Below are 11705 nucleotides of genomic sequence, written 5' to 3' on the forward strand. Positions count from 1 at the left end.
CAGGTGTCTTCAATAATGTCTTCAATTATGGATTTTTTTTCGTCATTGCTTATGTCATTCCTCTGACGTAAGCAATGACGAAAAAATCCATAATTGAAGACACCTGTCCTTTCAATGTGGAAGGGATTATTATATTTATTATTATGTAAAGTGTCGGTAGAATAATTAGGAGTGTTATTTTATTTATAAAAGTGTCGGTAGGATATTTCTATGTAAAGTGTCGGTAAGTGTCAATTATATTATTCGTGATGTAACATAAAGTGTGTAACCCTCAATAGTCTAGAGGGCTATAATGTAAATATGTATGTTATATTGCAATCGAACTCCTGCTCAGCCCTAAGCCTTCCGCTTTTCTCTCACAAGTCGCAAAACAACATTGTGACGTTTTCCTTTTCTTGGATACATGTCTCAAAAATAGTTGTGGCTTACAAATCCTACTTTGGCTCTATAAAGAAGATTTGATATTGTAAATTTTTTTTCTTATAGTTTCTTTCCAAATTTTAATTTTATGCGTCTATTGCTGGCCAAAAAAAATATACATAGAAAAAGTTGTCAGCTAAAATTTCACAAATACATGCTCTTATGGTGGTTTTTGGTTGTACTTATTATATGATTATATCCTTGTATTTTCCCAAAAGAAATCAAAATATGGACAAGGTTTATTAATGATTATTTATTATAATATTGCACACACAGGAGTCATGTCATGGAAGGGCCTGAATTTTTTTTCACGTATTAGAAATATTGAAATCAGCAACAAGAATTTTCGTTGGAAAATTCATTGCTAAGGACCAATAGCAACAAATCAGTGACGTAACCAGCGAGGAAATTAGAGGTGTATTAACTTGTCTGCAAAACATTTTGGAATCGGGTGGCTTCTATCGCTGCTCCATCGTTGATTATTTGTAAATGAACATTTTATGTTTTTCATCATAATCACTGCTAATATAATCACAATGGTCTATTATGTGTCAAAGTTTATCGTGGTATTAGTAAATTTTGTTTATATATAAAAAATTATGTTTAAGGTCTTAGTTTTACTTTTCACATGGCCCTTCAAAATGAATGAAAGAACCATATGTAAATTAATGTCATTTTGATCGCACTTACTTGTTCAAAAGAAACTTGGCCTTTATTGTTTGACTCTCAAACTATTACACCATATCAAATACTAGTCGTATGCATGAGAGGCTCAATCATTTTGGGGGCTCTAAACAAGCCAGAAGTTTGAGGCTCTTTGGCCTTTACTATACTCGGAAATCGAAAACGGATGAGATTAATATTTCGCAGAAATTAGAATCGGTAGAAGAATGCAAAGTCCTTTAAGTTTCTTGAGTGCAACAACCGTTGATTTACTTTTCTGCTTCATTTATTTTGTGGTTACCGAATTGAATTTTTTAATGGACTAAACGTTTAGACTTTGGAGAATATGGGGCCCCTTAGAATTGGGGGCCCTAAGCCCTACCTTAAAAAATTTCTACATAGAGTCGGCCCTGGTCGTATGTAGAATCGTGTATCACGTAAAATCAGTAGGGCTGTGCATGGGTCGGTTTTGGACCCAAACCCAACCCAACCCATAAGTGGTCGGTTTCTGATTTTCAAAACCCAATAGGATCGGTTTCTGGTCGATTCGGTTTCTCGGGTTCTAAGGTCGGTTTGGGCGGTTTTTCGGTTTCTTGGGTTCAACCCATACATTCACGGGTTCTAGGGTTAAACCCATGGATTTTGAGTTTTAACCCATTTTCCATAAATGAAACAACATGTTAAATACTTCAAAAACCACCAAATTTAAATTAAATACTTCAAAAAAAAATGAATCTTACAACAAATAGTTTATTACAAGTTACAACCAAAGCCCGAAATAGCTATTACAACCAAAAAACAATCAAGTATGGGTCGGTTTGTCAGTTTTAAGTATGGGTCGGTTTCTCGGGTTGGATGGGTCGGTTTCTGGTTAAAAACCGAAACTGAACCCGATTTTTCGGTTTTGAAAAAACTCAAACCCTAACCGTCGGTTTTGCTTCGGTTTCGGTTTCGTCTGTTTTAGTCGGTTTCTCGGTTTGGGTTTGCTCACCCCTAAAAATCAGTATTCCATACTTTCGAATAATTCGGATCATCATCCCTATATGTTTCTTTAGTGTTTGATGTATTTGGATTAAAAGAACCGGAGATCAAGATCTTCATTTGATACTTGATTTACAATTATTCGTTAAAATATCAAAATGAATAATTGGTCTATCAGATCCAAATGATCTGATATAAAGACTTTTCCAACTTTTATATACATTTTACACTTTATAAACATTTATAATAAAAAAAAAATTATAAACCCTTAAATGAAAACGTGTAGATTAAAGTAGTTGTATATCTTAGAAGTATTTTAAATCAGTTCTTAAGAATTAGGAGATCTTTGTTCTAATCTTATGTATTTATACTCTTGTAAATCTTGTTGATCAATATATAGAAATACAATTGTTCTCATGGTATCAGAGCTAATCATCTCCTAATTTCATCATCAATACCAAAAAAAAAAATTATCTTCTTCTTCCGATTTCTACTATGGCAACAGGCACTCCTAGCCCTCTTAACTTGCAGTCACCCTTGCTTCTACCCTTAATTTTCAAATCCCGTTTATTACAATCAAATTAGACCAGGATAATTATGCTTTATGTCGCACCACAAATGTTTCCATCCTTGATCTTGAAGATTATATCGTGGATCCACATCCACCTTCAACCATGATTGACATACCAGCTGTTGAAGTTTTTCTTCAGCCACTAATACGCCTCCAGTAATTTTCGTTGCTTCTTGCCACTACATGCCATAATCCTGATTACACTATGTAGAAGAAGAGTAATCGATTTTTGCTTTTATGGCTCAAGTCTACCTAATCCTGATTACACTATGTACAAGAAGCGTAACCGATTTTTGCTTTTATGGCTCAAGTCTACTCTATCCGATCGAGCTTTAGCTTTGGTTACACGATCCACCTCGTCTCAAATGGCTTGGCAGGCCATTGAGAACACTTTTCAAGCCCAAACTCAGGCTTGTAGGATGCAATTAAAAGCGCAACTTCTGACTCTTACCAAATGGTCCATGTCCATAATGGAATATACTAAACGAAAGCATTCAACTGCAGACTCCTTAACCGCAAACCTTCATCCAATGTCTGATGAAGATCTTATCGGTCATATTTTGACAGGAGTTGATTCGGCATATGGTCTTTTTACCACCACTTTCATGATGAAACCGAAAACTTGTCTATTGAAGATCTTGTAGGTTTCTTTATTCAAGAAGATGCACAATTGGAGCGGGAACATGTTCGCTTAGCTTCGATTCAACAAACAACAGTTGTACTAACAGTTAACCGGTCTGATGCTTGTCCCTCCAACTTCTCCACTGGTCCGAGATCTACTCCAATCTCTGGTCTCCCAAAATTTTGATCTTCAACGTAGGCGTCCTGTTTGTCAATTGTGTTTTGTCAATTGTGCAATAAACAGGGACATGATGGCAATTGATTGTTGGCAAAGGTAAAATCAAACAAACTTCCCGTCTCATAAACCTAATCCTCGAAATCAGCCATGTCAAACTTATCTAGATCAACACAACGGTCTGTTGACTGTTATTGATCCATCCTCCATCCTGATATTTTGATATTGGAGCTACAAATCATGTCTCACCTGACATCACCAAACTTAACATTGTTGACGAATATAAAGGAGGCGTCAAACTGCAAGTACGCAATTATAACCATCTGTCTATTTCTCATGTTGGTTCGTCTTATTTACCTTGTCTAAAATTGTCATGTGTGCTTATTGTTCATGATCTCACTAAAAATCTACTTAGTGTGTCGAAATTAATAGAAGATAATAATGTTTATATGGAGTTCTTGCCTAAAGATTATAATGTTAAGACATTTCAGGGACAAACAATCCTCCAAGGGGACGTAAATGAGGGTCTCTATCGGCTGCCACACAATCAAAGCAATGGTTTTGAGAAAATCATAATCCAAAATTTTATGATAAAGTCTTTGATAAGGCGATTCATAGTGGAGATGGGGAGTGATGGTATGATTGTGTAGATAAGTGGATGGTTTAAAGGCATGTTCCCAATATAGATAAAGGTAGAGAGGATTGTGCTAATAAGGTTAAACCTTTTTCAACGATGTTGCAATTTCGTCTTTCAAGCGCACAGTACCGATTATCATTTAACGAAAACATAGGGGAAGGACCCATAAAGTACCGATTTTCATTTAACGAAAACATAACGGAAGGACCCATAAAGAAATGTGCGGATACCGGTGAATGTCATAGAAGATGGTTTGGTTTGAGTGTGTGGCAATCAGTAGAGACCCTCATTAATGTCCTCTTAGAGGATTGTTTGTCCCAGAAAAATCTTAACATTACAATGTTTAGGCCAAAATTCCATATAAACATTATTATTTTTTGTTAATTTCGACACACTAAGTAGGTTTTTAGTGAGATCAGGAACAATAAACACACTTGACAATTTTAGATTAGGCAAATAAGATGAACCGGCATGAAAAATAGACAGATGGTTACCGTTACCTACTTATAGCTTGTTGTCTCCTTTGTATTCATCAACAATGTTGAGTTTGGCGATGTTAGGGGAGACATTGATATGTAGTTTCAGTATCAAAATACAATAATGGATCAATAACAGTCGACGGGTGGTTGTGTTGGGCCATATAGGTTTGACGTGGCTGATTTTGGGGATTGGGCCAACGAGAGGAAGTCTGTTTGATTTACCCTTTGCCAACAATCAATTGTCTTATGTCCCTGTTTATTGCATAGTTGACAAATAGGGCACCGACGTTGAGGATCATAATTGCGAGAGAGCGAAGATGAAGTAGATCTCTAACCAATGGAGAAGATGGAGGGGCGAGCATGAAATCTGTTAACCGTGAGTGCAGTTGTTATTTGTCGAACCGAAGCTAAGCGGACATGTTCCTGCTCCAATCGTGTTTCTTCTTGAAGCAAGAAGCCTACAAGATCATCAATAGATAAGTTTTCGGTTTTCATCATGAAAGCGGTGGTAAAAGCACCATAGGACAAATCAAGTTCTGTCAAAATATGACCAATAAGATCTTCATCAGACACTATATGGGAGTTTGCAGCTAAGAAGTCTGCAACTGAACGCTTACGTTCAATATATTCCATCATTGACATAGACCCTTTGGTAAGAGTTTGAAGTTGTGCTTTTAATCGCATCATACACCCAAGTTTGGGTTTGAAAAGTTTTTTCAATGGTCTGCCTCGTGCAACTAGAGCTAGAGCTCGATCGAGTAGACTTGAGCCATAAAAGCACAAATCGATCACGCTTTTTCCAGGGCCGATAGTGGCAGGAGCAACAAGAATTGTTGGAGACATATCAATGGCAATGGCTAAAGAAGCTTCATAGATTGGTATGCCAATCATGGTGGGAGGTGGATGTGGATCCAAGAATAAATCTTCAAGATCAAAGGTTTCAAGGGCGAAAACAATTATGATGCGCCATAAAGCATAATTATTCCAAGAGAACAATTGTATTTTTGTATATTGATGATAGCATTAGGAGATGATTAGCTCTGATCAGTGTTCTAAAAGGCGCGCCATGGCATGAGGCGTGACGTCGCCATTACGAAAAGCCTCATAACGTTGCTGTTAGGCGTGGCGCGTGTCATAGCGTGTTATGGCGCGTGTTTTTTCGTTTGAGACACGGTTTTTTGCTCTTTATTACGTCTTTTCTAATCGGAGATACAAGTATTGTGGTTTTTGTTAACTTTTTGTTATTAGTTATTGATCTAACACTTCTAAAAAGTAGTTATATTTAATCTAAATTTATATTTATGTGGTAATATAATTTTAAATTAATACGAAATCGCCGCCTTACATCACGCCTTGAAAAACGCCATGGCTCGCCTTGGCTCTTTAAGCTTGAGGCTTGGCCTTGCCGCCACGCCACGCCTCACGTCATTTAGAACCTTGGCTCTGATACCATGAGAACAATTGTATTTTTGTATATTGATCAAAAAGATGTACAAGAATACAAATACAAGAGATTAGAGAAAACAACTCTTAATTCTTAGGGAATGATTTAGACTACCTCTAAGGTTTGCAACTACTTCAATTTACACATTTTCATTTATGCCTCTAATCTTATTATCGTGTAACCCATTTTACTTATTCCTATTTTTTTATGATTAATTACAGAAATAACCAACCATCGGTGATAAAATACTAAAAAAATACAAAAAATAAGCCAACATGTTAAGAACATCAATGGTGATGCTTTGCAATTTTGCATATGATCTGATAGACCAAAATGGCCTCTTTTGAATTGTTGCTCTTAAAATTTTGTGGTTTCATAATCATTGTGTAATATTTCACAATCTTAAATTTCTTAGCAATATTATCCAATTGTGTCACTTTTTTTACGGTTTGTGTTCTTACCACCGTGGACACAAGAAGGGTGTCGACCAATGGCATAGTGACAACTGGACATTCCTTTCCTCTTACTAACTAACTGGGAAAGGACAAGTATTTGTTTCCCATATCTACACTTCTTCGACCTAAAATTATATTAATTTTGATATTTGAATAAGTATTATAAATAAATAATTATTTAGACGTATATAATAATAATAATATACCTGTGGGAGATTCATCAACTCAAAAACAGCCTTTTGTGGGGTCAACTCATTGTCTATAATCCGTGCCACAGCTGTCAAAACCGGCATTTTAACATTGTACTTTTGTGCCAATGCAATCACAGCTCCCGCAGTTGCCACACCTTCAGCCACCTTATTATTTCATAGAAACCTTAAATTTTCAGAAAAACCTTAAAAACTACAAATATCAAGTTAAGATTGTAACCTGGTTCATGGAGCAGAGTATGTCCTCAAGTGTTTCTCCAGAACCTAAACGAACTCCAACTGTTCTGTTTCTTGACAGGCTGACAAAGCATGTAAGCATTATGTCCCCCGTTCCTGATAACCCCGAGATCGTTGTTGATTTCGCTCCCATCTTAAATAAATAAAAATTAATTAATTATATAAAACATAATAATATTTTGAGTAAATTACAAATTTGGTCCCTGTGCTTTACTTAAAAACACACGTTTGTTGGTCCTATTTCGTTGCGGTTTTGGTCCCTGAGTCATTACATTCAACTCTTCAGATTTTTCAAATGACCATTTTGCCCTTGGACCAAACCCCAAAAAAACAATGTACCAAAGCCAAATTTGTTTTAAGAATAAATTACAATTTTGGTCCCTGTGGTAAATTGTCTTTTGGGGGTTTGATCCAAGAGCAAAATGGCATTATGAAAAATTTAACAGCTGAATAGTTGAATCTAATGACTTAGGGGCCAAAACTGTAAATTACAAATTTGGGATACATGATTAATAAAATAATGTACCAGGACTGAATTTGTTGTAAGAATAAATTACAATTTTGGTCCCTGTGGTATATTGTCTTTTCGGGGTTGGAGTTTGGTCCAAGGGCAAAATTGTCAATTTTTTTTTAAATTTAACAGCCTAATAGTTAAATCTAATGACACAGGGACCAAAATTGTAATTTACAAAAACCAAAATTGTAACTTACAAAGACTAAACCTGAGATTTTCAGTAAAGCACAAAGACCGAATTTGTAATTTAGTCTAAATATTTATTTTATAATGTGGGATAGGATTTACTTATTTGCACCTTGGTTGATAACCATCGAATCTCAGAACAACCTTGTGCAACAAGGGCAGCCATGGAATTATTACCAAGATTTAAACCTTCTACAATCCCTGCTGCTATTGCAAGTACATTCTTCAGTGCACCCGCAATCTCCACCCCTGTCACATCACTGTGCCATCAGGAGAGTTACAAATTTGGGATACATGACTAATAAATAAAAAAAGTTTATTAAAATAATATTACATTAAAGTTCATGATTAAAATATGTTTTGGATAAACCAATTTTACCTTGTTGTGCTGATTCTCAAGTTCCTAGAAGCTAGAAGTTGTTGGACTGAGTTTGCTAACTTTTTGTCTTTTGATGCAACCACCATTGCTATAAAAAAATTAAAAACACAAAAACAAATTCAAGGTATATTAATTTTAGCTATTTAATATTTTTTATTCTGTAGGTCCCATTTATATAGGTTCTGCAAAAAGGTTATTCTTCTAGCAACCCGTGACAGACACTGACCCATGAGGAGGCGAATCCGCCTTTTCTTGAAGTAAATGGGACCCACAAAATCTTATAATGGACAAGGAAGGAAAATGGAAATATGATTTAATGAAAGGCAATGATAAACCTGTAGGCAATTTGTTCATTAACTCAAGTGCAAATGAAGGTCCAGAAAGTGCAACAAATGGTTGTCGAGAGTTTCTGAGTGTTTGTGGAATTATCTGAGACATCATTCTCAATGTGTTTAATTCTAATCCTTTACTAAGGGATATGAAAGGAAGTCCTGGCTCTACATACTCAGCAACACCCTCCAAGAAGGAAGAACTGAACTGCAATGCAACATATATATTCATTTTCTCATATTTTCATCATTAAGATCCAATTTCTCATCACATTTATGTAATTTGATATTATAAATTCAGTTAATTGAAACCTGTACTGGTACAGCATGGAGGCAAAAGTCAGCTCCAGTGAAAGCAGTCTTTGCATCGGTTGTTGCTATCACATTTTCTGGTAGCTTGTGGTCTGGAAAATACTTTCTGCAAACAGAGAATTATATTATTATTATGATTAAGCTAAACATTGTAAAAGAGGAAGCAAGTAAAAAAGAGACAAAAAAGTTATGTGTAGTGAAGAATCAAAATACAATTCTCACCCATTACAATGATTCTGGTTAATAGATTGACAAATTTGAGGATCACGTACGAGCATATTGACTTCCATTTGCATCTTTCTACCTGCAACATGGGAAGCCATTGCTGTTCCAAAAGATCCTCCACCTAGAACTACTACCTAAAATCCATTCAGAAAGTAGATATATAACATATAAATGTGAAAAGTGAAAACCACTTGAATTTGTTATGAGAATGGCTTATTTAGAATGTGTTTGAGACTGAATACAGAATCTTATTAAGCAATGTTTGTCCTAAGATAGTGAGTAAAATGATAACTTTTTGTCACTTAAATAATTCAGACATCTTACTCATTCAGTTTTATCAAAAGTCATTTACTCCATTGCCTAAAACTTCCTCTTTATCTTATAGATTATAGAACATAAATAAGTTTTCTCAATCTTCCTAGTGTAAATCGATTTACTGATCATCTCCTTTCTAGCAGCAACATTAGGCTTCTTTCTGAACTATTGAATACTGGATGCAATATAGAAGTGTTATGAGAAATTCTATACACTTACTCTCATCAAATTTAACCTTAAAAACTACATTCACAATCAATATAACAGATTAACGAAATAGCAATGTTGTGTAATCGCTCATAATTTAATATCTCGACTTAGGTGAAAATTAACGAGATAGCAATCATCTAATTTAGCTATGAAATCAGAAAATGAATGTTACTTTGTTCGTGCGTTCGAGAACATCGGTTTTGGCCTTGGAACGCAAAGAACGAGACCACCGGACGAGCTTCTCCCACGCGACTTTGACAATTTTCCGACGGTCTCTGGTGGTGCTGGCAACTTCCAGGGAAACGTTAGCGTCTCCCGGAGGTGACTGGTTCTGCTCAGGCGGAGGCGGTGGATCAACTGCTGCGCCACACACTGTATATGTGTGTTTGGATGTAGAGTAGTGTAGAAGAAGAATTGTTTGCTCAAATTTTGGTGCAGGAGAGAAATTATGATGAAGTAGCTTGACTTGAGATGGAGATCGTGAATATGATGATGAATTATTGGAGAAGAGAGAGGTCGACCATGGTGTTTCGAAGAGAGTCGCCATTGTTACCGTACTGTAGTTTATCCCCTACACGCATTCCACGTTCACTTGTTTAAAGTTGTTTTCAGAACCTTTTAAACCCCACATTTTCGGATTCCAGTTTCTGTTTCGAATTAAGACGGAGGTCCTCAGTTATAATTTACCCCCTCTAAGCTAGAGTAACTACGAATTCTGTCCCTTAACTTCTTATAAAGTTCCAATTTCTCCAAATAGGCGCCCTTTTATAAAGAAAGACTATCCAGTTTTTTCTTTTTGCTTTCTTTTAGTTTTTGTTATTTAAGGTAGTGTTTGGTCACTAGAACAAAATAGGATCGTAACAAAAGAAATTAAAAGAACACAATTGGATGGAATGTTGGTGATTTGTTATCATCAATATTATTTAAGTGTAATGGGATTATTTTGTTGACCAAAAGTGATCTTGATAAATATTAAACAAGTAAGGAAGGTGTGGAGTACACACTTGTTTAAGTTTGATCAAGTTTTCAAAATACACTGTCATTTAGGGGCGAAGCCCCTAAACGAACGGGGTTCGGGGGCAGCGCCCCTGGGAGCGAGGTCTAAGGGGCGGCAGCCCCTGGCTGGGGTCGAGCTGCCAGGTCACCATTGTTTGACCCTTATCCAAACTTCCGTTTTTATGTCAGTTTTTATAGTTTTATGACAGTTTGAAACTGTCATATGACAGTTTTCAGACTAAGATCATAAAGTCGGTTTTGGTCTCATTTCTGGTACACAAGAAACTATCATCAAAACATTTTAAATTCTTGTCTCTTTGAGTCGTATCCGATTAAAGAATATTGGGAGTACCACTCAAATGCTTTAATCTGAAAGTGTTTTACACAATTCTCAGAATTCCAAGCCTTACTATACCCCAATTTCTAACAAAGATTAAAGCAATTATGTGATCATGACAAGTGGTGATTCTGTGAAGGAAATGACAAGTAAGTTTGAAAAACTGAACAAGTTTGAAGGGTAAGCTTTTCGTAGATGGCAGAAGAAGATGAAGTTTCTCCTTACCACTCTGAAAGTGGTGTATGTTATGAGTACACCTATTCCATTCTTACCAGAATTTGTTGAAGATGAACCTTTGGAGGCAACAAGAAGAAGATCAAAATGGGAAAATGATGATTACATATGTCGTGGTCATATTCTCAATGGTATGTTTGACTCTCTTTTTTATATCTATCAAAATTTCGAATCTGCAAAAGAACTGTGGGATTCTCTTGAATCCAAGTACATGGCTAAAGATGCTTATAATAAGAAGTTTCTTGTTAGTAACTTTATAGGTTACAAGATGATTGACTCCAGGCTTGTTATGGAACAATTCCATGAAATGTTAAAGATTTTGGGACAGTTTGCTCAGCACAATCTAAAAATGGATGAAGCCATTTATGTGGTTGTGATCATTGACAAACTGTCCCCTTCCTGGAATGATTTTAAACACAATCTGAAACATAACAAAGAGGAATTGACTTTAACTGAACTTGGAAGCCATTTAAGGATTGAAGAGTCCATAAGGACTTAAAAACTTGATAACAATCCTAAAGGCAAGAACCAAGTTGGTTCCTCTTCTGTGAACATGGTGGAAGGAGAAAGTTCAAAGAATCCCAAGAAGTCTAATGGAAAAAGGAAGTTTAAAGGAAATGATGACAAGTCTTCAAACAAGAAAGCTAAGTTGGTTTGTTGGAATTGTAACAAACCAGTTCACTTCAAGAAAGATTGTCGTCTTCGCAATGTGAACAAGGATGGTGCTGGACCAAGTGGATCCAAGGATCCAGAAGGAAACAAACTTTTTATGTTGG

General features: G+C 35.9%; 2 protein-coding genes across 5 annotated transcripts; one reads left to right on the forward strand and one right to left on the reverse strand.

The window, feature by feature from the left end:
* Positions 1-6307: 6307 nt before the first annotated feature.
* Positions 6308-9994, reverse strand: LOC111885355 (glycerol-3-phosphate dehydrogenase [NAD(+)] 2, chloroplastic). 4 transcript variants are annotated; one of them, XR_006186785.2, is made up of 9 exons: positions 9535-9990; positions 8835-8971; positions 8613-8718; positions 8307-8508; positions 7972-8059; positions 7705-7852; positions 6876-7025; positions 6653-6792; positions 6308-6571 (listed from the first exon to the last, which is right to left on the reverse strand). XR_006186785.2 is itself a non-coding variant. In XM_023881615.3 (9 exons), exons 1-9 carry the CDS (start codon positions 9907-9909, stop codon positions 6557-6559), a joined length of 1371 nt encoding a protein of 456 aa, XP_023737383.1. In that variant the 5' UTR covers positions 9910-9986; the 3' UTR covers positions 6308-6556. The 4 variants fall into 4 exon arrangements, 3 of the variants coding, with proteins under 3 accessions (XP_023737383.1, XP_042754002.1, XP_052623279.1); XM_023881615.3 differs by having other exon boundaries at positions 6653-6802; positions 9535-9986; XM_042898068.2 differs by lacking the exon at positions 6308-6571 and having other exon boundaries at positions 6655-6792; positions 7695-7852; positions 9535-9994.
* Positions 9995-10903: 909 nt separating this feature from the next.
* On the forward strand, positions 10904-11428 carry LOC128129029 (uncharacterized). The gene has a single exon (XM_052767742.1). It carries the CDS (start codon positions 10904-10906, stop codon positions 11426-11428), a length of 525 nt encoding a protein of 174 aa, XP_052623702.1.
* Positions 11429-11705: the final 277 nt, after the last annotated feature.

This window comes from Lactuca sativa, chromosome 9 (assembly GCF_002870075.4).
Source record: "Lactuca sativa cultivar Salinas chromosome 9, Lsat_Salinas_v11, whole genome shotgun sequence".
Lineage (NCBI taxonomy): Eukaryota > Viridiplantae > Streptophyta > Magnoliopsida > Asterales > Asteraceae > Lactuca > Lactuca sativa.

Coding starts and splice junctions, on each gene's coding strand:
- LOC111885355 (XM_023881615.3), bottom strand. CDS start 9,909: ATGGCGACTCTCTTCGAAACACCATGGTCGACCTCTCTCTTCTCCAAT. Junction 8,719..8,834: donor AACCAGAATCATTGTAATGG/GTGAGAATTGTA, acceptor CTCTGTTTGCAG/AAAGTATTTTCCAGACCACA. Junction 8,060..8,306: donor AATGAACAAATTGCCTACAG/GTTTATCATTGC, acceptor ATTTTTTTATAG/CAATGGTGGTTGCATCAAAA.
- LOC128129029 (XM_052767742.1), top strand. CDS start 10,904: ATGAAGTTTCTCCTTACCACTCTGAAAGTGGTGTATGTTATGAGTACA.